This window comes from Cyanistes caeruleus, chromosome 3, assembly GCF_971803275.1.
Source record: "Cyanistes caeruleus chromosome 3, bCyaCae1.hap1.1, whole genome shotgun sequence".
In the NCBI taxonomy this organism is placed as follows: Eukaryota; Metazoa; Chordata; class Aves; order Passeriformes; family Paridae; genus Cyanistes; species Cyanistes caeruleus.
The window spans coordinates 67,281,198-67,305,360 of NC_141703.1; the positions used below are offsets into that span (position 1 = coordinate 67,281,198).

The following is a 24,163-nucleotide window of genomic DNA, read 5'->3' on the forward strand; positions in this document are numbered from 1 at the left end:
GTCTTTCCAGTGTAGCCTGTCTGTTCCCAGTGTTGATTTCTCCTCTACAGTGCTGAACAAGTTGGTATGGCCCATACCTCTTCTGTCCCTGGCAGAAACCACAAAGATGCAGAAATGTTTTCCCTGTTGGTTTTTGTGGACATAATTTACCTTGGACAAGGTTTCTTGGCAATAAAAAGTATTGGATATTGAGAAATGTTTGTTTATGATATGAAAACATTTTGTTTCTGTTTCATGTCTCTTCTTTTAGATTAATTTCTGTTACAGTTCTGTCAATTCTCTGACATTGAGTTTGTGCATGAGGCTTGTGTTTTTCTTCTGGTAGAGACTGAAATTCTCTGCTAACATGGATTTTAAGGTCCTATTCCATAGATACTGAGGAGATACTTATATCTCTAATGGAATGTGTAGTAGCTCAGGTTCTTAACAGACCAAGTTGTTCCTGAAAGTTGCTGGTCACTGAGCACTGCAAGAATAGGGCAGCACTTTGGATACCTTTTCCCTTACATGTGTTTCAGTACATTTCTAAGTTTACAACAAGTGTCAGTTACCACTAGTAGGTGAAAGTGTTGTGAGCGTGTTGTTTTGGTTCAGAACTAAAGTTCTGTTAATATATAGAGAGGTTTCATGATGAGAAAATATTCTGTCATTAAGCCTTGAAACAGTGTAGTTGCATATTTTATTCTAGTTTGAACGTTTCTTTCATAAGGAGTAGTCTATGCTATTATTCATCCCTCTACTCATTACCTAGTACACCATGTAAAATCTGATGAATAAACAGTAAAATCCTTCTTAGGGTAATTCAGGTGCATAGTTATAGTGAATAACATCATATTTGTGTATGAAGAAGAATAACTAATAATTATTGTTACTCTATGTATGCAGCTGTGAATTGTTAAACTTTAATGCAAGTTGAATGCCTAGAGAATGAAGATACAGTGTAATAAAAGCAAGAAGAAAAAAACTGAGAATTTAGAGGTTTTTTTCTTGAAGACTGTAACATGCAATTATATATATATATATACACTTAAATATAACTATATATAACTATAAACATACCAGGCAATTCATTGAAATTTTTGTTTTTGTAGGAGGAATAAGCATGGGGTCACTCGTGAGAAGATTGCTCAGATGTTGGAACGATATGAATATCAAATATCCATCCCTATTGTCATGAATTCAGTGGTACCTCCCCACAAAAACACTCAAAGACCACCTCTGCAGAGAAGACATAGGTGGGGAGACAATACAGACTCATGGCGTTCTTTCAGTACTTCCAGTAGCCAGTAACAAAGTTGCAGTCAGTTAATAAGAATCTGTCGTTTGCCCTTTTAAAACACATCATCACCTCCAATAAAGTAGTGATCTTCTGTGTTTTAAATAGGCCTGTTTCAAGACCCATTTTCTTCTGGAGGTTTTTCTTTTAATGGACTTGAATGTAAATAAAATTGTACATTTCATGATTTTTAAAACTTTATTTATTGAAGTTGTAAGACCTTGGATTTTAGTAAAATATTTAATATAGTATGGCATATAGCAGAGTCTTTCTTCATAAATCTAAGACAATGATGTTGTCATATATTAGGTAACTGTTGAGCAGATTTTTTTAAAGAAGGGGTCATATTAAGAATCTTTTAAAAGAGAAGTAAAGCCCAAGAAGAGGAGTTTATTTACACAATAGTCAATTTTAATGATTGGCATTCTCTTCTTACCTTTTTGGAGATTTTTTTGAAAGCAGTTATGTTGTGGGTTGTCTTTTAGTTCTATTTGTTATGTATTGCCAATTGGCAAAATTTTGGTGTCTGTTTATTGATTTCAGTTAGGAGGTTTGATTTTCTTATTGTTGTTTTGCTGGTTTTTTGAGTTTTTTCCCTTTCTTTTTTTGATCTCAGAAGTTCATGTGGCAGCTGAAGCAACATTCTGCCAGTACAGTATTTACCAGCCATAAACTGCACAACCTGAATTATTTTTTTATTTATTCTCATCAGTAGAATATAAACTATGATGATGTCGGCACACAACGAACTTATTTTGTGCTGACTGAAAAAAGCCCTAAATGTTATCACTAAATCACTGAAATTTCACAGCTGTGTCTTTTTAAGCCAGTTTCTTTCATTTGTGATAAAAATGAAGTTTTAAAGAACAAGGCTGTCAGTTCCAGTCCACAGTTGGGAGGAATCATTTCAGTATAATTAGTGGATATAATTCTGTAAAACCATCTTGCATTCCTAATTTTGGCATAGCCAGAGTAATCTGTTTAGCACATGATGAATGAACCAGCATGGAGACTGACTAACTTACTGCTCTTTTTCTCTTAAAACAAATGATGAATTTGTAAGTGTTCACTTTGCCTTTTTTCTAACAGCTTGCTGTATTAATAAAATATATTTGTGTTCAGTATTGTTGAAGTAGCTCAATGCAACAGTTTGTATTTTCAGGCTTACAGGATTTTATACAAATGACCATTATTACTAACCTGCTAGCCGAAACAGCCTAACTATGCTTGACTTCCTTATACACTGAATGACCAAATGTTGACTAGGAAATTTTGTCAAGAACATGAGTGTGTAACTAAAAGAATTTAGATGGTTATCTATTGCTCACTTCGTGTCACAATATCAGAATTTTGAAAACTGCAAAGTCAGCATAATTTTTTTTAAAATTGTAGACAATTTTTGGATAGGCCCTAAAAATTACTTTGTCAATAAAGTCTGAATACCATGAGAGCTGAAAATTCAGGTATATAATGAAGTATCTTTCTGTGGTTTTCCACACCCATTGTACAAATTTATGTTTTAATTATTTGAAACAGAATTTAAAATGTTTCACTAATGCATGCATTGTTAATATATTGAATTATGTGTATGTGTAAAAAAGAGGCTCCCCAACTATATTATCTTCCTTCATTGTCTTATTCATATCAAATATTTTACTGTATTTTAGTTTCTATTGTTACCTTTTTCCATGTCTCAAAAGAATCATGGATATCATTGTAAATGCTCAGTAATGGTTTAATTATGCCAAAGTTTTTATATTTAAACATGAAAGTACATTTCAAGTGTGGAGGAGATAAAGGTTTTAGACCCATTTACTCTATTTTACTGTAAGCTTTAACTTATTGAGGCTTATATAATACACAGTATGCTAAGGCATGGCAAAAAAAGAGCTGATTATTGAAGATTGAAATGGGGTTGTTGAGCAGTCTTTATTTGAATAGGTACTAATTCATACTGTTTTAAGACAGTGCAGCTTTCCTTGTGTTACCTTTTTAATAATTTAATAATTTGAATAATTGGTGCAGGGGAGTGCTTTTGCTGTGCTAAGCATGCTGATCAAGAGGCCTGCTGTTTGAAAAGGACACTTAGGAAAGGGAATTTGTGATTTGTGTATCAAACATTTGTAAATTGCTTCATCTGTACAGCTGTATTCTAAGGTAAGTACAGTGACAGGTGAAAACTCACTGGAATTACTGTCAGTGTAACACTTCTCTGTTTTATGGTGTAATCATATTTTATGAGGATATGGCACTCTCAGGTCACGGACAAACATATATCTCAGAAGCTGATTTTACACTACACTATTTATAGGTAAAAAATTATGTGAAATACATGTCACAGGTACTGAATTTCTCATGCCTTCAAAACCAAGCGTGTCCCAGAAGTATTAGAATTTGCTCCTCAGCTATACAGGGGATCTGGAAATTCTTACTGTCTGTACTTCCTGTACAGCACTTCTGTTAATGTACCTAGAATGAAGGTTACCCATTGTTCACTTTTTTAATAAATTGCTAGTTAATCTTATTTCGTGAAATAATAATGTCAAGTTGGGGCTTTATTAAATTTAATTAATGCATAGAACTGCTATATTATAAATACAAATTCTAAGTTTCTCCTGCATACTTGAAACTAGTTGGATGTTTGGTAAGTACATTTAAAACTTAATTTTTCTAAGCATGAAATTTAAATGAAAATTAATTTCTAGAACATACATAAATTGGTTCATATAGCAGACCACTTAGCATCAGCTAAGTATAGGGGAAAGTGGTTCTAGTTTTACTGCTTCATCTCAGCTGCTGTTTCGTGGTTTATCGGTTTACTGCCTGAATTATCAAGAGTTATCATTGGCATTTCTTTGGGTGAGTTAGTTTACCTGTTTTAATTTAGCATGGGCAAGAAAAAAATCACCACCCCAAGACCAAACCTTAAAAAACCTGTGTGCTGGTTTTGAGTGGGATAAAGTTAGTTGTTTTCAGAATAGCTGGTCTAGGACTATGTTTTAGATTTGCCCTGGAAACAGTATTGATAACCCTGGGGTGTTTTTGTTACTGCTGAGCAGTGCTTACACAGCATCAAGGTCTTTTTGCTGCTCACAAGGGGTTGGGACAGGACACAGTTGGGACAGCTCACCAGAGGCAGATCCCAGACCTTAAGGAATCATACCCGGTATATAAAGCTGGAAGAGGAGGGGGGTGAGGGGGTTTGGAATGCTGGTGGTTGCCTTCTGAAGTAACAGTTCTACATGATGGAGCCTGGCTTTCCTGGGAGATGGCTGAACACCTACCTGCCTGTGGGAAGTGGTGAATGAATTCCTTGTTTTGTTTTGCTTGCATGTGCAGCTCTTGCTTCACCTGTTAAACTGTCTTTATCTCAAACAATGAGTTTTCTCACTTCTACCTTTCTGATCCTCCTTCATGCCACCAGGAGAGAGTTGAGTGAGTGGCTATGTGGGGCTGATAGAACACCTGGGGGTAAACCATGACAACCTAGTGTAACTGCTAATTTTTTAGCATGTGATGTTAAATGGTCTCCTGCGAGGAATCCTGTCTTCTGTTCTTAGCCATATCCTCTTGAGGTTAATTTTAATCTAGTTTGCCATGATGCATAGTTTTTTAAACCTTTTGTGTTTAAGAAGGCCAAGTTTATTTTTGTCATCTGTCTCTTGAAACCTTTTGCAGAGATGGTTGTTTCTCTGCTAACAGATAACTGAAAACAAGGCTTTTTCTAGTTGAGATAGGACCCATAACATTTATATTTAATTGTTTTGTGTGTCTTCCCTATTGTAATTTAGACTGTTGGCATTCTTTTAGCTAAACGGTAAGATTCATTCTCAGTGAATTAGAAGAATTCTCACATTTGTGTGTGACATGTATTTTTAACTGCTCCTTTCTCCTAGCAATCATATTTTCTGGAAGAAATTATTTTGCTCAGCGCTGGTATATCATGGAGATGAGGTGACTAGGTGTACGTTGAAACTTCAGAAGGACAGACACACGTATTACAATTACATGTAAAAAGCATTAAATACAGTGTTGAAATGAAGTTGAAAGCCCTCATTTTAAGTGATCAGATATTTCTTGTGGATCAGATGTAGAAATATTTCCCTTCAGTGTTTCTAGAGTGTTGTTTGTCTCATTTTAGTGTTTATGTTCTCGTCCTTTTGAAGTAAAAGCAGGAGCAGAGATTAAAGCTCTCTATTAATATTCTCAGTGAAAATCTTGTACATCATTAAATTTGTTGTGGAGTTTTTTTATCTTTTTATAGGCTAATTGGCTAAACTAGCTGTAAATGTGCTTATTTTGAGTTCACAGAAAAATGTGTGAAAGCATAATTGGTTTTATTTTGAAAAAAAGTAACAGTTTGTCAAGGTCTGATCATCTCAAATTTGTCTTAATTTATTTCTGTAGTAATGGAGAAGCTGCAAACGGTGGTTTTTGCTTGAGGTAGACTGTCAGTGTAATTCTAGATCAAGGATAATAAAAGCACTGAAGTGTTTTGTCTGGAATTGGTCTTTGCAGTTTCCGTTTTGCTGATAATGCTGCCGCTTCGTTTCTCTGGTAGGCAGGCAGTCCTTGACCATGTCATGTGTAGTTTACTGATTTATAGTGTTCTTGTAACAGTATCATGTTGTGCCAAGCCAGAATATATTACATCTATGAAAACTGAAAACAAAATCAGTTGTACTTGTAGTCATTTAGTGATTCTAAATACTTTTCACTTTTTTTAACTTTTCTTTTGGAACATGTAGTTGCATGTTTTCTAAATACTGATTTAAAAAAAGCTGAATTCTGTCATGGACATTGTTTAATCTCTTTCTAAGTTGCTAACAGACTAAGACGTGCTGCTTTAGCTTACTGAGTAAACATTTGCTTATTTCTAAGGGATGTATTGTATCATGTACAAATCAGTCTTAAGGCTATAATCCTGTGTGGCTGTTGTATTATTCATGATAGTTGTAATTTTTTTTTTTTTTTCCTTGATTCATTTGCCCTAGGTCTGGGTAGCCTGTATTATAGGTTATTATAGTCTATGAGAAGACTTACTGAACAGCCTATCCCACATCTTGCTCTTAACCATTAGTAGTTTCTGAAGGGCCATGAACCTGGCTTAGGAGTGGATTGACTCCATTACTTTCTCCCATTTAGCATGTTTCCTGGTAGCCTGTAAGATGGATGCAGTACTTTACAAAAAGTATAGATGTGTAATGGTCTGCCTGAAGCAGGTCAGGTCTCTATGTCTGAACTGCATTTGTGGCTCTTTGCAGCTATTTGATACATCTGCTAAATAATCAGTGACTGTTGAACATTATTCTTCACTTTATGGAGACTGCTTATGGCAATGCAGAAAAAAAATCATTATATACAGGATTATAAATGGAATTCTTTGTATGTAATGTGTGGATGGCACAGTGTTGTGTTTCATTCTGTTCCTGCTTTGTTTCTGCACTCTGGGTTCTTGGTTGTAATAATTAATACTTAGGTGCCTTTCTTGGTCCTAGGTCTAGGTCCTCTTAGGTGAGAAGCAATGGGTGGAGGTTGCAACATGGGAAATGTGTACTGGATAATGGCCTGTGTAATCTCCTCATTGGAATATTCAAAATTTACATGGACAAGGCATTGAGCAACAAGGTCATGATATTGCTTTGAGCAGAGGTTGGGCCATATGATCTCCAGAGATCTGACAAGAAGTTATTCTGTTTTAAGTGATGGCGTGAGAGCAGTGTGCATAGTATCAGAAGAGTTAGCCCTTACCTATCAGAGTTTTAAATCACTAATGTAAGTGCTGGCCTGGTCTCAAGGTGTTGAATGCTAGCTGTGATGCTGTTCCTCTTCTCAGATGGACACTAAGTTTCTGAATTTAAATAGCAACAAAACTGGCTGTGCCCTTTATTCTGGTTATGTTGTTTCCTAGCCTTGTTGGCAGAGTTGCTCACAGGTTCTCGACAACACCTTTAGCTACTTCCCTCTTCTGTCTCTAAGTGTCCATTTGTTAGCTGTATTGTCTTTTCAGAACTAGAAAATAATTGCATATATTAGTGCTTATCTAAAGTAGTTTTTTATTTTCTCTCCAAAGACAAATTTCTATTGATGCTCACTAAAATGCAGAATTGAAAGACAGTTTTCTGCATCTATTCATCCCCAACACCCTAGGAATAATAAAGAGCTCTTTCATAAAAATTAATCATCTTTAAGGGCATAATTCATTATGTCTTTTGTATGTCTCTAGTCCTTTGGTAAAAGACATTTAAAAAGGGAAATGAGTAAATACCGAAGTGTAGTGTGAGGAAATAGTTTAGATGTTTAGATGTTTTTTAGATGAAAAAGTTTAGATGCTAGCATGATGAAGTATGGAGATTTGTTGAAAAAGGTGTAATAAGATCCACAGAATGTGCATTTTATCTGAATGCTCTGTAGTTCTCAGTATTTCATAGAGCATTTGAGATGCACGGAATGAGTTCAACACACGGAGCAGAAGTTCTGAATAGGAACATTGTCTGCAGTTAACAGTATTTGAATTTTAATGTTACTGTAATCTAGGTTAGAGGCTGGTTACTTAGTATTTGCTGATACTGTTTTCTTTCACTGTTTCCCTGTTGTAACTTCCCTAACCCCTTTTTGTGTATTCTTGAACTGCTTTTTTCTCATCTGAGTCCTGTGTGTTTGTTATTGCAGTTGTCTTCATAACTCTGGATCCATCTCCTCTGTCCATTTTCTTCCCTTCATTATAAACTTGTGTGGAGAGCTACACCTTATTCTCTAATTTTTAAATGCCTCAGTCCAAACCCTTGCTGATTTGAAAGCTGAGTATATAGGACCCCACCCCCTAAGCTCTCCTTTTGAATTTTTTTCTTGCTCTGTTAAAAGGAGTATGTTGTGTTGCACAGTGTATTTGTCTTCATCCTTTTTTTTTTCCTCCTTAAGTTTGCAGTATCTTCTCGTGTTACTAAAACCTACGCTTCTGTTCCAGAATTATGATCTGTGCTTTGGTGGATAGTTATGTCTTTGCTATAATTTTGCAAATTGAAGTTATTTTAAACACAGCTAAAATCTCTTGACTTTCTTTGAGAATTCCTAACAAGGAATAGTCTATTACTAATCTCCAGATACTTAATTCTGCTCTCATAATGTCCCTGTTGCTTCCTTAGTCCCCCCCACCCATATTTTTCTTCAACTTGCTTTTGCTTGTGTCTCAGCTCAAATTTCATTTTACATTTTGTTTTTACTGTGAATGTGCATTGGTAAGAAAGGTCAACACTTCCCCCCTGTAAATCTCAGTTTTACTTGTAAAACCCTTTTGTTGTACTTGCTTATCTTTGCATCCTGTTATGATGTCTGTCATCTGTGTCCTGGTGCTAGGATGATGTATCAAAGTATGTGGGTCTTTTTATTTCCTGGTTAAAACATTTATTTATTTATTTGAACAGTAACATTAGAGAGCATGACAAGATGATTGGTGCTGTACTTGCAGTGTGTAACATTGGCATGTCTGCCCATCATGTTCTCTTCAAAAGACTAAATGTTGCCAAAACTTAAAACTTCTGAGCCTTCATGGGGGAGAGGCTGATGATAAAACTGCAGGATTTTTTTTCTGTGTTGTAAGTACATCCCCTTAAGATGTAATCAGATCACTTGGAGTGTTTCATGTTACCCTTTTTTCACTTTAACCTGCTTCTTAACACCAAGCTATACTTAATAGTGCAGAAAAATTTAGTCAAAGAAAAAAATGGCACCTCTTCTCCATCTGTTGGCATCCATCAGTCCATCTCTTGCTGGGGGAGTTGTTTTGTTTCTCTTCTCAGCTCTGAATTGTGTCAGGTAAGATATTTATGGTATCTAGAGGAGGTTGAAGCAGGCTTTGTTTCGCTTGCTCAGAAGGTGGATGTTCCATGCTAGGCACAAATATATTCAGTACACATAAACAGATGTATCTAACAGTATATTCAGGATAGATTTCTTTAATCTTGATCTCCATATTCTGTGACTAAGGAGCCAAAATAGGACATTTAAATCATAAGCTATTCATGACTTTCATGACTAGGCAGGACAAAGATCAATAAAGTCACCCCACTTGAAATTTCTCTGGAGTGAAAGGACTGTCATTTGAAACTGAATTGTTTTTACCTCAGGAATGTGGGAGTTTTTGTGGGTCGGTTGTTTGGGTTTTTAACCTTGGAAAGTAAAGTGCTTGCATTTTGCCATGTGTTTGATTAAATGAACAGATCCTAAAGGCATGTTTTAATCAGACCAGTTGTATGATACTCTCTGTGTACTCTATAGATCCAGGTCTTTTGTGTCTGGACTATAACAGGACAGCAGTCTGATGACTGATTATACATTGCACAGAACTGTATATACATTACTCCTGTAGAAAATAATAAGATTGGACCAGCTTTCTGAGCATTGTGATAGATTAGTTTATTTTATAAAGGTACTTAAATCTCACCACCCATCTTGGCAATGCTGCTGAGAGACAAAAGAAAAATTAATACTGAGTTACTTCAGATTTAATTCAGTTAGTAGGATCTTTACTTATTTAGGGCAGAGAGAATTAATTTGCAACACTGTAATGTGTAAACATTTCTTACAAACCATTTGTCTTAAATTTCCTTGCTGTGAGGCAGCCTGGCATATTGCTGCAGAAGGTACTCACTTGTTCCCACCAAGCACTTTGTCTTAGCTAGACGCTCTTCTTGCTTTGGGGACTTAAGTGAGCACAACAATGAAGTATGTAGTTCTTTTCTTTTGATGCAGGGTCAGGCAGGTGAATCCACTCACAAGGGGAGTGGTAGAGCCAGCAAAAGACCATAAGTGGAAGTGCAAGGGCAAGATCTGGAGCGAAATAGGAAAGGGTGACAAAGTGTTTCTTCAGCAGCAAAGTGATAAGATGAATGCTTAGCTGTCCAATTTCAGGAAGCCCAGTAATGCTGGCACATTTTGTGGTTTTTCCTGATTCATGATCACCTGATAATATAACCCAGTTTTCTATTTGGTTTTGCAGAATTAGAGCTTTATCACTCATTTCAGTGTTAAAGGCAAGATATGTAACAAAAAGGCTGGTACCTTGGCTTTTTTTTTCATTATTCCAAAATAGTAAGTTCAATTTTTAGTTGTTTCTGAAGCAAAATTAGATCACAAGGAATTCAAGAATGTACTTGGACTTACCAGATGGGGAAAGTGAAGTGCATGCCAGTAAATGCCATCTTTAGCAAGCTGGTCTGCTGTAATTTTTGTGTTGAAAACGCAGTCCAGAGACTTTGGATATTAATGATGGCGTACATTTCTGAAAGACCATGTACCTCATTGCTGAATGTGATATACGATTGGATTTTAAATTTATCTGTTCCTCTATCTTGCCTGATGATCAGGAAACATTTCTTTACTGGTGGTCAGGCATTGGAACAGGCTGCCCTGGGAAGTGGTGGAGTCATTTAGGAGGTATTTATTAGACATGTAAATGTGGCACTTGGGGACATAGTCTAGTGATGGACTTGGCAGTGCTGAGTTAATGGTTCGACTCAATGATCTCAGAGATCTTTTCCAACCTAAATGACTCAGTGATTCTATCCTGTATTTCATTGCAGCAGTGACTGCAGGCATTTTTCTGTATCAAGCAGACATCAGCTTAGATGCATGCTGGAGCTGAAGTCTGTACAACTGCAAATAAGTAACTCTTTTGGTTTTGCCATTTTTCAGCAATTGCTGAAAAATCTAATTGCTTTAGATTAATTAGTTAGTGTGTTCTGGTTCAGTGAAAATGCATTTATTTCTCCAGTTGAAAGTGTTGTCCGAGTGCTGACTCTCAGTCAAGCTGGTCAGTGCTACTTTGAGCAGTAGGGTACAACCTTAAAGTCACATGTAACAGAGTTATGGCAAAAAGGTTTTAGTATTGTCTGAACAGTAGGCTGAGAAATTTAAAAATGTTACAGAAGGGGAATTTCTATTGCAACAAAGATACCATTATATTTTTTCAGGTCTTTTTATTACTAACCAGGTTTCTAAATGCATAATATATAGCAAAATTTAAATACCAATAAAGGGGAATTTCTTTTTCCTTTTGCATGTGTTGTCTGGGTTTAATAACGGCTCACTAGCAAATGTCCCTGTAAGGAAGAGAAGTCTGTCTCCATGCTGGTTCTTGCATTTTCTCAGTGGTTGTATGCCATATGGTTTTCCAGTATGAGAAACTCTCAAAAGGCATGCAGGTGGACTAAAAGAGGAGAAATTAAGAAAAATCTTATGAAAACTAGTAGACAGTTTGCTTAATTAAATGCAGAAACTTTAACATTATATGGGGTTATACCACAAGCTGGAAATTTTAGCTATGCCATCACAGCACATTAGAGTATTTCTTTGGAGTAGAATTTTCTTAGAATCACTTGAAAAACAAAAGTTACCTAGAACCATGAAGAATAATACATTTTATTATGCTACACTTTATTCTTCATCACTTTCCTTTTTGCTTTAGTAATTTCTTTAGGAAATTCAAATCTTTAGAAAACTAATTTCCTTGAACTGTTATAAAATCTCTGTATTTCCAAAGCACAGAAATGACATAGTTATATTTATGATGAACTTATTTGAATGCCACTATTCATGGTCATATTCAGGTATGCTAAATCAACCAATGGATTGTTGGACCAACATTTGCATTTGTTATTATTTTGACATGCAACAATTTCAATGCAATACTACCTGTTAGTTTTTCTGGATCATCCAGGGGATTCTTTTCCCAATATTTGGTGAATGTGTCTTTTTCTGCTCTTGCATTCTAAAGTGAATCCCATCCACCATGATTTTCCTTCCTGATTCAGAATTAACAGTAAGGAGACTAAGAAACTGTGCAGACCTTTAAGACTTTTTTCCTCATTTCTGCAATACCCTTTGATGCAACATCCCAGCCTAAGAAAGTTTCTATTCGCATTGGCCTGAAAGTGTTGTCAGAAATGTCAGGGCTTAGACATCAGAAACATGCTTGCACTGGTATTAGGGAAGTTCATTTCCAGCAGCAGCAGTGCAAATTCACATCTGGCAGAAATGAGTGATAAGAAAAATTTAGCTACAATAATATCAAGGCTGGAGAAATTCATTCCTTTCCTGTGCCAGTGCTGATGTGGATACTTTGGTTGTCATTTCTGCAATTGTTCTGGCAGCACAAGGACTTCTAGGTACAACAATAAATTCTTTGTGGAATTGGTGCACAGGTCTGATGTTTTATTCCCCACTACATTAAAAACAGTTAAAATTGGGACATTATTTTCTATTTCACTGGTAAGTGGTTTTATGAACCTGAAAACTTCAGAGAATTTCCTAGTCTAAAACCACTTTCCAGTTATGAATTTTCTTCACCAAAGAAGAAAGTTAATGTTAAGATTTATGATAAAATCTTGGATTAGTATATGATTTCTGTGTATGTGGGATAAGAAAGTAAATCTCTCCAGCTACTATTGCAGGTACTTCACTTTGATATCATTTATTTCAATAGACAAATAAGGTGTATTTAATCCTAAAACTTTGGCATCCTGTGTCTTGTTTTCTGGAGAAATAGGAGGCATGTTGCTGACTGTGGAGTGTATTGTGAACAGAATTCAACATGGAATTTTTCTTGGTTAACTTCAGTCATCGGTGGTGTGGACATTCCCACTTAAACCACAGGGCACAGTATCAAAAATACATAGATCTGGAAAAGGAGAAGTCAGTTTCCATTACATGGAGAAAATCACCATTTGGACTTAAACACCAACATTTGAAGAAAATCTCATTTCCTCATTGGATTTCTTATCTGGATGCTATTAGAGGGAAATACATTTTATGTGCTTTCCAACAAGATCCCTATGGAGATCTGTAGTGCCCTTTGCAGCAATATTAAGGCACCAAGACTTCTGAATCCTGTTGCAGTCAGCAAACTTCATTGCTATGCTGAAATGGCTGCTTCTGTCCTTTGCAGAGAACTGGGAGGGTTTACTTTGCAGAGTCTAAATTAAGGAAAAACTTATTGGAGACTAACAGTGAATAAATTTAAGAATGAATAAAGGGTAAGGATAGATTCCCATAGGATTCCCATTAGTTCCCAGGCTGCCTCCTAGTGATCAGCTTTCCCTCTACATTGACAGTCACCCTTTTATGGTTAGTTTTGTATTGTTTCTCTCAAGAATTTCAGAATATAACACTTAATAAAGCAGGTAATTTTACATATGCATTCCCCAAAATCAACTAATTTTACCCTATAATTCTAGCTTCTGCTTTGCCTTAGTGTGTTGTGTGAAGTACCATCCCAAACAAAGGATTTCGAAAAAGTGAATTACAGAAAAGGAACAGGTCTTTGGTACAAAGATTTATCAATCAAACTTAGCTCTGAAAATCTCATCTCTCTGCAGAATTGTAAAGGGAGGTGTTAGGGTCCCGAATGGAATCCTGATCTGAGTTTTTCTTACAAGTTTTCATTTCAGGGTTAGCTGGCTGATGGGCCAATGTCAAGATTTCAGAGAAGACAGGGCTGCTTTCTGTTAAATTTGATGAGAAATTCAGACAAAATAAATAAGATGTTCTGAAAAGATCTAAAAAATTAACTGAAAATAAACGTGGTATTTTTCCTACAGCATCTTAATTTTTCTACAGTGTATTATTTTGTTGGTAATAAAGTAGAAAATATTTCTTCCAAATATGTATGAGTCAACACTTCATATATTGAACAGTAAATATCAGAATTGCTGTAGTCACTGTAGCTTTACATTGTTTGGATTTTGGTAAGTATGTTTTGAATTTCAGTATTTGATCTTAACAGATGCCGTTTTCCTCTACTTGTACCTTTCTGCTCCTCATGGAATTTAATGACATTTCAGAATAGCACCAGCTCTTCAGGATCTATTATTCAAACATCATGCTAGAAAGACATCCAGAAACATGATGTTTGGTGTAATGATGATTTGTGATACTTTTTGTAAAGCAAAGTTATCGAGATGGAAGCTGGGTTTACTTAAACAGATTTAAATGTTCAGGATTGTCCTGAATTGTATTGATCAAGCATTCATTTAATCAAAAGAAGGTGTTATCTGAGATCTTATCTATTGAAAAAAGCAAACAGTCTGTGTTTGATCATCATAGTAACATAAGGTACCTATTCTTCAAATTGATCACCATGAATACATTATTGCTCTAATTTAGTGGGGGTTTGGTTTTTTTATTTGTTAGGTGTTTTACATTTGATCCTCTTTGTTTTCACATAGGGAGACAAGAACCCATTTGAGCAAGAACCCTGTCTACCTGTTAACAAAAGCAAAACAGAAGAAAAAGAGAAAAAGAAACAAACCAGTGAAAAGTAATTTTACAGAAATTACAAAGAAAATGTTATGTGGAGTAGCTCATCATCCAATTCCAGGTGACCACGATGGATCAGAAAGTGAAGAGAATGACTTGGAAGAAGAAAACAAAAAATCATTGAGTACATTCAGCAAAAGCCCAGAGGATCCAATAACAGTTTGTGAGGAGCAGCCTAAGAGTGGTGATGAAAAGCTAAAGGAAGCTGCAGGGTTTCCAGGAGGGAGTTTTCTGGTCACTGTGCCTGAGGTCTCAGTGATGTCAAATAGTGCATGGAAAAATGAATTGCCTCTAGAAAGTGGCGGTTTGCTTTTGAAAGATGTAAAACCTTTTAGTACTGAAAACCTAACCAAAAATGGATTAGATGAGGAAGCAAAGCTAAGGCACAAAGACAATCTCTGCAGTTTCCTAACCATAACCAATGATAAAAATTCCACCCAGGAAACAGAAGGCATTTCTGAAGACTGTCATATGTCATTGTTAAGCACAGAAAACAAACTGGGATCATGTCAAATTACATGTGAACCTGACTTGGAAGCCAAGCTGGTAAGTTTAAACAGTGAAGAAAAAGAAATCTCTCAGTGTTACAATTCAATTGTACTTGATGACATGTCTGATAACACAGAGGGAAGATGTCCATTAAAACCAGAAGAGACTAGCTCCAATGCCTGGGCTTTTTTTTCAAGTAATTTGTCTACTGAGGAGTTGCAGATGGGCTTCAATACTCAAGTTTCTCTCTCTCCTTGCTCTGAGGATAAATTTGTAAGTGAACAAAGAGCTCAAAAAGTGAGGAAACAGACTCACACAAACAGTTCAGCAGAGCTAAACTGCTATCAGTCACATGAGGGATTGGTATCGGAGAACCATCATGAAACAGAAACTGAGGAAGCTGACAATGTAATAAGCAATGGGCTGTCTGTGTCTCCAACTGGTAAAGGGCACTTTGATTCCCTAGTGGAATCCAGGGCTACCTTCATGCAGGATTCAAGTGAAGTAAATGTGCCAATTGATGCTACACCAATTATGTTGAAGAGGAAGAGATACAGAAGAATTGTTAACTTAGCACCAAAGTTTAACCTACCAAGACAGATCTTTGGTCATGCAGAGGGAGGGAAGGATGTCTGTATAAGAGAAGATATTCCCCAATATAGTGTTTTGGAAGTGAGGCAAAACCACTTGGTAAGTGAGAACTGTGGACAAACACATGAACAGGACCATGCATTGCAGGAATATTCCTTACCCACTCCGGATGTAGATGCTCTATTATATAATATTTCTTACATTCATCCAGGACAATGTTCTCCTGTATCAGAATATGCCTCAGAATATCAGAATATATGTGTAGATTCCAAAACAAAGGAGGAGCAAGCTACAATTCTTCAGCCACAACAGGTAGTTAATAAAAAAGAGGACGAGGGTGAACACACTTCTTCAGAGGTTACAAATGGCCAACCAGATATTCTGTCTTCTGTTAAATCTGTTTCTGAATATCTAGAAGATTCTAATACATTGGCAAGCTGCAGTGAAAATGCAAATGGAGCAGATGACTCTAAGCCAGCAAAGGCACCACAGCTTGAAGATTATCAAGATGCAGATATGAAATACAGTTTTCTGGGACTTCCTTTATCATTAGGATTTGCTTTTCAACTTGTGCAGCTCTTTGGTTCTCCAGGTCTTCCACTGGGTATAATTCTTTTCTTACTATTCCTATGTAAAATAAAAAAACCCCTCACAACCCCCTCAGAACCACAAACAAAAAACAAAGCACTCCCTCCAAACCAAAAAACAAATGAAAAGACTATGGTTAAAAACTAATTTTTATTGCTGTTCTTAGTTAAATATTAATCCTGTTGAAACAAATTACTCCCGGTTTGGTGATAGTTTTTACCTGAAATCCTCAGTCTCTGTCAAAGGAGCTTTTGATTTGACCTTGTATTTGCAGTCATTTTAGTAACAAAAACAAACTTTAAATTTAAAAACAAAGACTGACTTTAAATCCAAACATGAAATGCTTGCTGACATTTTAATATATCCTAGTAAGATTTTGCTGTGTAGATTACAGAATTAAATGATGTTTTAATACATCCTACTGAGTAAGACTTTCCTGTGATAATTATGGAACTAAATGAAAATGTGGTACAAAATGTGTCCTCTTATAAAAAGGCTGCATATTTGGTTTTATATTCCAGATAGTAGCTTTCTTTTCTTTAGTAAAATTTTCATACACTCTTACATGGCTTAGATGCTGTTGAAAATCTTTCCCAAAATCTAATTTAGTTTAAAATTGAGTATCAGACTTATGAGATGTTTTCTGATAGTGACTGTCTTCTTTTTAAGTGTGCCTGATTAATAAATGTCCCAGTGTTGTATATTTGCCTTCCAGAGCTCCAGATGTCCTATTTTTGTACTTTCAGTTTAGTAATCTTAAGTTAGCAGGTAAAAGATGATCAGTCCTCAAAGGAATTGGGTGTGAAATGAAGATGAAACCTTCATTTCCTAGTATACTGCAGGCAAATGTAATCCCAGAGAGCTGATAACTAGTGACAACATCAGAGTTTTGCATGGAAGTCACCTTAGAACACCTGCTGAAAGAACCATATTCTCTGTGCATAATACTTTTCAGTTTCTTAAGTCCAAATTTAGTGGAGAAACTGTAACTTTCATTTAGCCAAGCAAAAGGATTAAAAAATACAGACCAGCTTTTCAGTATACCTTTACATTTGTTTGTTTCAGTAGAATTTAAAGTTAAGCATGAATTTTCATAAGAAAATTTTAATCTGACAACTGAGGAACAGTTTATGTCTGTTTATCTGCTCAAACTGACCTCAGGATTCCTTGTTGTTTTTTAGAAGTTGATGGCAATGCCACTTGCCAAACAGTGATGCAAATGACAGAAAATTTTACTTGGCTTGGTCATTAAAGGACTGACCTGTAGTGCTAATTTACCTAAATCTGGCACCACACAACAAAGAACTTGCCATATAGAGCTGAAGTGAATCAAGGAAGTACTGTTGATGTCCTCAACTGTTAGATATAAAACATTTTTCTTCACCAAACTTGGTGAATCTTCATATTTGTGATCCTGAATTTCATAATCTTGGAGTTGGCCATGAATTGAAAACAGGCATCTTCCAAGAAAGAAAAAGAATAACCAAGCACTCAGAAACTATCAGTAGGTTAGTGAACCAAATCTCCTTCTTTTCTGAGTCAGTAACAGGTGATATTCTCCTGTTTAGGTGAGTTTAGGTGAGTTTCCTTTGGAAATAATCTTTAAGAAATACAAACCCACCCCAATATCACTCTGAAGCTCTGCCAGCTTATGACTGCTGACTGCTGGGGTTTTCCCATCAGAATTGTGCCTGGCTGGTCACATTCTCCTTTATTATTTTAGTCCTAAAATTCTAGAAATTATCCTGGTTTGGTTTTTTTTTGTGTCATACGTTATATTGACAGGCAACTATTTCTTGATGCACACATTTTAGTGGTATTATTTTACAACACTGGGAACTGCAGTCAATCTTTATTGAAATAATTTTGGAGGGGAAATTTTTGCTAAACTAATATCTGTAGTTATTTATAAATGAAAGATTTAATTGCCTGTCTTGCTTATATAATTCTCATATTAGTGTGGAATCTATTTCAGATAGTTTTCAAGAGCCTCTTTTCAGCTTCTTTAAACCATGTCAGAGTTAAAATATTTTAGGAAGCAGCTTCTCTACTGATGGTGCACAACTTCTTATAATTAAGCATTTTAAAATTTGAAAGTTGTTATTTAATTCTATTTCTTTTAATTTATTGTCTGAAAACTTTATTTTTCTTGTGTGCCCATATTTTTAGGGCAGTATGTGGGGGAAATGAAAGTATGGTGGGAAAGCCTTTGTCTAAATAAAGAAACCAAACCCAAATCTCCTTCCCTCCCCCTTTCCTCTCTTGTGCACTGGCCTTAGATTATAGAAATTTTGAATTCTGATTTTGCTGCTGGCTTATTTAAATATATGATTTTTTAAAATATATATATAAATGACGTGCAAAAATTGTAATTCAGTGATATATTTTGGCTGTGGAGAGATCTGAACACTCAACTGCAAAAAATATTTTCTTCTGCAGAATCCTTGTTGCCAGATGATTATATAGTTCCCCTTGACTGGAAAGTTTCAAAGATGATCTATTTACTGTGGAAGACCTCTGTGGAGGTATGAATTTTAGGGGATTTTGGAAGGCTTTCCCATATTTCAGGTGCCAAGAGGAATTCTTCAGTTCTTTGTTAGTAAATTTGCTTTAATATCCACAATGAGGAGAGAGATGTTTTCTGTCCTCCTCTGAATATTTCTAAAACGAGCTCATTGGCATGGTAGGGTTCAGATTTTGAAAGATCAACTTCAGAAGTGTGTGCAAAGTAGTTAAAATAGGATGAAAAAACTTTGATACCTGTGTCTTGACCTGACCTATGTTCATTAAGTATAAGCTACCATCATTCAGATGTTTTCCTTCTTGTAGTTTTCTCTCATCATCTAAGCAAATCTCATTCTCCATCACCTCTGCTAGAGCTGCAGCAGAGAAGCTATTCTGTGTGACTGTGGGAAAAATAATTCTCTTTGTCTAGCTTGAAAGTGTAAACTTACAGGTTAACTTTTTTCCTTACCTGGTAGTGGAAATCAAGAAAATCCTGATTACAATGAACTAGTAATTATAAAATTATTACAAAGCATGGACTTTGTTCTTGCCCAAAATAACATCTCTTGTCACATACTTTCTTTTTGCTGGACTATTGTTATCTATTTTAGGAAAAACAGAAAACAAATGGATTGCAGAATGGTGATGGCTTGACTGGTAAGTCTATTTTGTGATACAAAAACTGTGTAAAATTCTTCTTATCAAAGGCTTTTTCATTACCAGCAAGTGATAACACTCCTCTTTGTGCAAAAGCACAATGATGTGATAAATGAATTTGTGCTGCCATTGATCATGTCCATGGTCCACAGAGCTATGGTTTCTATCATCACTTCATTTTTCCTCATCTAAGTGCTAAAATTGCCTTGTAAAATTTTCCATATGGAAATATTCCAGTAACTAGTTCAAGTTTATCCATTCTAGATCAAAATGATGTTTAGCATGACATAGTCTTTCTTGAGACTTCCTTGAAAGGTTGAGTATCTTCAAGTTAATTAAGCTTCATTATCGCTAAAAGTTGGCAGCATAATAATAGAATCATGGAATTATTTAGGTTGGAAAGGACCTATAAGATCATTGAGTTCAACCATCAACCAGCACTGCCCAAGTCCACCACTAAACCATGTCCCTCAGTGCCACATCTACCTGCTTTTTGAACACTTTCGGAGATGATTTCACTACTTCCTGGGCAGCCTGTTCCAATGCCCAGCCACCATTTCAGTGAAATTTTTCCTAATATCCAATCTAAACCTCCCCAATGCAACTTGAGGCCATTTCCTCTTGTCCTGTCACTTGTTACCTGGGAAAAGAGAATGACCCCCACCTGGCTACACCCTCCTTTCAGGCAATTGTGGAGAACAGTGAGATCTCCCTGAGTCTTCTACAGGCTAAACCCCCCCAGCTCCCTCAGCTGCTCCTCATCAGACTTGTGCTCCAGACCCTTCCCCAGCTCCATTGTCGTTCTCTGGACATGTTCCAGCACCCCAGTGTCTTTTTATAGTGAGGGGCCGAAAACTGAGCCCAGAACTTGAGGTGTGGCCTCACCAGTGGTGAATACAGGGGGACAATCCCTGCCCTGCTTCTGCTGGCCACACCACTGCTGATCCAGGCCAGGATGGCATTGGCCTTCTTGGCCACCTGAGCTGGCTCGTGTTCAGCTGCTGTCAAACAGCACTTGAGGTCACACACTGAGCAGTAAGAGATATCAGGGTTCGTGTGAAGCTCTGGACTTCTGCACACATTAATCCTGCTGTGGAGGTTATGGGATCAGGTTGTTCGTTATCTTTTCACAATTTCCATATTAATGCAGTAAAATTTCACAGGTTCTGACAACAAGTTTAAAAATACACAACAGTAGTTTCCTGAAAGATCATAGAATTTGCTGTCTAAAATAGGAGAGAAGTTCCCCTGTTTTAGAAGAAAGGCTGCTTTTGGAGAGGCAGTGTAAGACTGAGAATAGACACACACATGCATGGGTGTTCTCTCACTCCCCACCCCTTATGAGAGACAAAACTGAAATGTTTCATTTATTTTATAGGCCATTTAGGAGGCAAAATCAAGAGGATTATGATAAAATAAAAGTTTGTTCTAGAAATACTCTATCCTGGCACAACAGAAATGATAGACTGTGTAGGGTAATTTCAGATGGTTTTGGCTGCAGTTTGTAATTTCTTTATTTTTTAGATGATATTATTAGTCTTGAAGATCTAGATAAAAATCACCAAGAGAATCAAGACTCTTCTGAAACACTATCAGACATGGAGCTGTGTCAAGACGTGATAGAAGAGAACATCATAACCTGCACTGGCTGTCTGGATGCTGCATTTCATCAGTCATGATTGACTGTCTTAAATTCCACATGAACAAACAGGTAATCAGTCACCTTGTGAATGTTTCACTCTTTTATTATATTTGACCAAGTATCTTTTTATTGTATTTGACCAAATATCTAAAGAATATTGTTTGTTATAATTTCGAAGCCGCATTTAGTATCCCACAATTTACTTGAGTTTTAATTGAGTTAGGATTGAGGGGTGTTCAGATTTTGTTTCTTTCAACCTGAATGGGGAAAAGAGAAGGCAGTATTTTGTTAGTAAAACCATATGATTTTATTTTTTCCTCTGAAATCTAAAACATGCATGGTGAAGTGAAAGCAGCAGGGTAGGATGCCAGGAATTTATTCCCATTATGGTTGCTGTGGCAATCTGTTATGAGTCATCACAGTCCTACTTTCCTTGGCTTTTCAGTGTGGAGAGTAATGCTGGCTCCATTAAGGGTCTAATTATGAGATGAACTCTATGAGTAATAAAACAGTATTTCACCAAGTTATGAAAAAGTGGCAGTTCTGCTTTTCAGTGCAGAAACAGTAGCAGGAGGTCGCAGTAAGACTCCATATATTGAAATGTTAAGTTTTCATTAATGTTTTCATTTAGTGTGACAAAGTGTGCTATCATGTTCTTGCTAGTCTTGTGAATTTTTGAACCCTTTGGTAACTTGGCAAAGTTTGCTTGGTTTATTTATGAGAGATATTCGGGGAAGATTGAGATAAGAAGGAAGGATTATGGGTTCCAGCAGGAAAATGCTAGCTTAACTTCTCTATCATTTGCCATTAGTTGTTCTTTCCATAATGGAAAATGGATTAATCTCTAGTTTTTAAACAAATAAACCGAGGTACGTGGAAATAGAACAACTTGCACCATGAGCAAACTGAGCCAGAAAATGATTCCATGTCCCGAGGCTTAAATTGTTCCTATCCAGACGTCACAGGACTGCTGGAATATCATCCATATGGGGTCTGGTCAGTGAGTCTTTGTCTCCTGGTGCCCTGTGCCTGACCTGACCATGCCTCCAAGTCAATGACTGGAGCAGGAGTGAAGGAGGTGGATGTGCACTGTGTCATAAACATGGAAGTTTTCATAGAGGATGTTCGTGTCAGAGGGGAAGTAGTTGAATAGTTTGGGTTGGAATTGAAACCTCTTGAATGGGGTTTAATTTGATTATATGTCATTGACAGCAAAAATGACATTGCAGGCTGATTAGCTGATACCAGCTACCAGTGTGGGAAGATGAGGGAGATCTCTGTGAACCACGTGGCCCAGAGAGCACTGGTCTCACAGGATGCTCTCAGCACAGATCATTAATAACATCAAGAACATCTGGTAGCAGTATTTTCCTCTCATATAATCAGATACTACAGTATTGGGTAAGCAAGTAAAAAATATTTTCACAAAATACTTAGGCTGTACCTGCTACTAATTTTTAGAAGCCTCTTATTTATAATATTGCAAATAGAAACACTCTAGAGGCAGGATTTTGGTTTATGGTCCTGACTGGATGTCAGCGTGGGTTTGTATCCTAAGCTATTATCCAGAAATGTCCAGGTTATTGATTAAATGTTTATATGCTAAAGAAACAGATGTGAAGAGCATTGTTACCTTCCTGGGAGAAAATTGTGAAATATGCAACTTTTTATTTTTCCTTTTGTGCATCAAAAAAGGAGGAACAAATGCTAGCAGATTATCCTGCCTTATTGTCTGTACCTTTATCTGGTTGCTGAATCCACCAAACTGTTTTTCCCCATCAGATTTACTTCCTTTGTCTGTCTGCTCTGCTACTCCCCAAACTGTTTCATTCTTCCTCTCCTGCTTGTCACGAGTGCAGCAGAAATGACCCAGAGCCCTGTGTGTTTGTGACCCAGGCACTGTCTGCTGCCAGGAAACCCCAGTTTGTTATGTTGTGTTGCAGTCTAATGCTGTACTGTGTCAGCTTGTGTTAGTTCTATGGAATATAGAATGAGAACAATGCAGACTTTGCCACGAGAAAAGACTCCCCTTCAGTGTTTGGCTTATAAAAAGGCCTTGCAGTGTCTCTGCAGGGCTTGGTCAGTGATATCTGTGCTGGAATGGGATGATACAGCTGGGAGTTTTATGTTGGGGGGTTTTGTTTTGCTTTGCTTTGCTTTGGTTCAACATCTGAAATGCATCAGGGGAAGTCCTGGAGGCTGTTGGAAGGGAGAGGATGAGACACAAGAGGTCAGGTGGGTTTAGGCTGCTCTGGAACTGGGATCTGCCATCTCGGACCAGGCTGATGCAATGGGTAACTGCTGCCCAAAGTGTGAAGTGCCCTTTCTCCCAGCCCTGCTCCAGATAGCAGCTCCAGCACTTGCTGGCTGACATGAAGGCTATCATCTAACTCATTAACCCCACAGCAAACAAATCAATACTTTTCTGCTGGACTGAGGAATTTAGATAAGCTGCTGTAAGGTCCAGCTCAGTGCCACGGCTGGAGCAAGGGAGCAGATGAGGTTGTGCTGCTGTAGATACAAGGAGAGGACGTGCAGGGTGTCCTGTCTGGGCAGCTCTGATATCAAGGACCATGTATTCTGCAACCAAACCTTCAGGTGGACTCCTCTTTTAAGATTTTACAAATGTAGGATGTTAAAAGAATTAAACCAGTATGTGGAAAGGAAGAAACATGTCTTTCATGTTCACTGTCAGGCACAGGATACTGGGTAATGCAGACCCCATGTGAGTATTCCAGTACTTCCACAATATCTGCATGTAAAAGACAGGTGAGTTTTCCTGATGGATGGTGCCCCTGGCTTTGAGGGATAAGGTTGCCTTGCCTCACCACAAAATAATTCCCCTCTGGTTGCTGATTAAAGCAGGCTTGACAAGAACAATGTCCCAGAGTGGTTGTGAAACTGCTCAAGTGAACAACTGTAAATGTTGAATGGAATTCATTCCTTCAAATGTCAGAGGGGAAATAAAAAACTAGGAAAGCTGAGATATTCCTACAAAAAGATTTTAAAATAATAGGAAATCAAGGGAGAGCTAATATGATCACTTTGGTCCCTTTAGACTGGAAAGCAAACAGAGCATTCCTGGCCAAGTGCAAATTAAT

At 36.8% G+C, this 24,163-nt stretch overlaps 1 protein-coding gene across 8 annotated transcripts in view; it reads left to right on the forward strand.

The window, feature by feature from the left end:
• The window catches only part of LOC111923001 (uncharacterized), a 41,714-nt gene that overhangs the window by 14,648 nt on the left and 2,903 nt on the right, over positions 1-24,163 (forward strand). For 5 of the 8 annotated variants that reach the window (XM_023918628.2, XM_023918636.2, XM_023918622.2 and 2 more), the window contains 5 exons: positions 1,092-1,235; positions 14,500-16,274; positions 18,698-18,783; positions 19,375-19,420; positions 20,945-21,131. In XM_023918628.2, the coding sequence (XP_023774396.2) occupies positions 1,092-1,235; positions 14,500-16,274; positions 18,698-18,783; positions 19,375-19,420; positions 20,945-21,099 (2,206 nt within the window). In that variant the 3' untranslated portion in view covers positions 21,100-21,131. The remainder of the gene's footprint in view (positions 1-1,091; positions 1,236-14,499; positions 16,275-18,697; positions 18,784-19,374; positions 19,421-20,944; positions 21,132-24,163) is intronic. The other 3 variants (XR_015284707.1, XR_015284706.1, XM_086881631.1) reach the window with 3 other exon arrangements.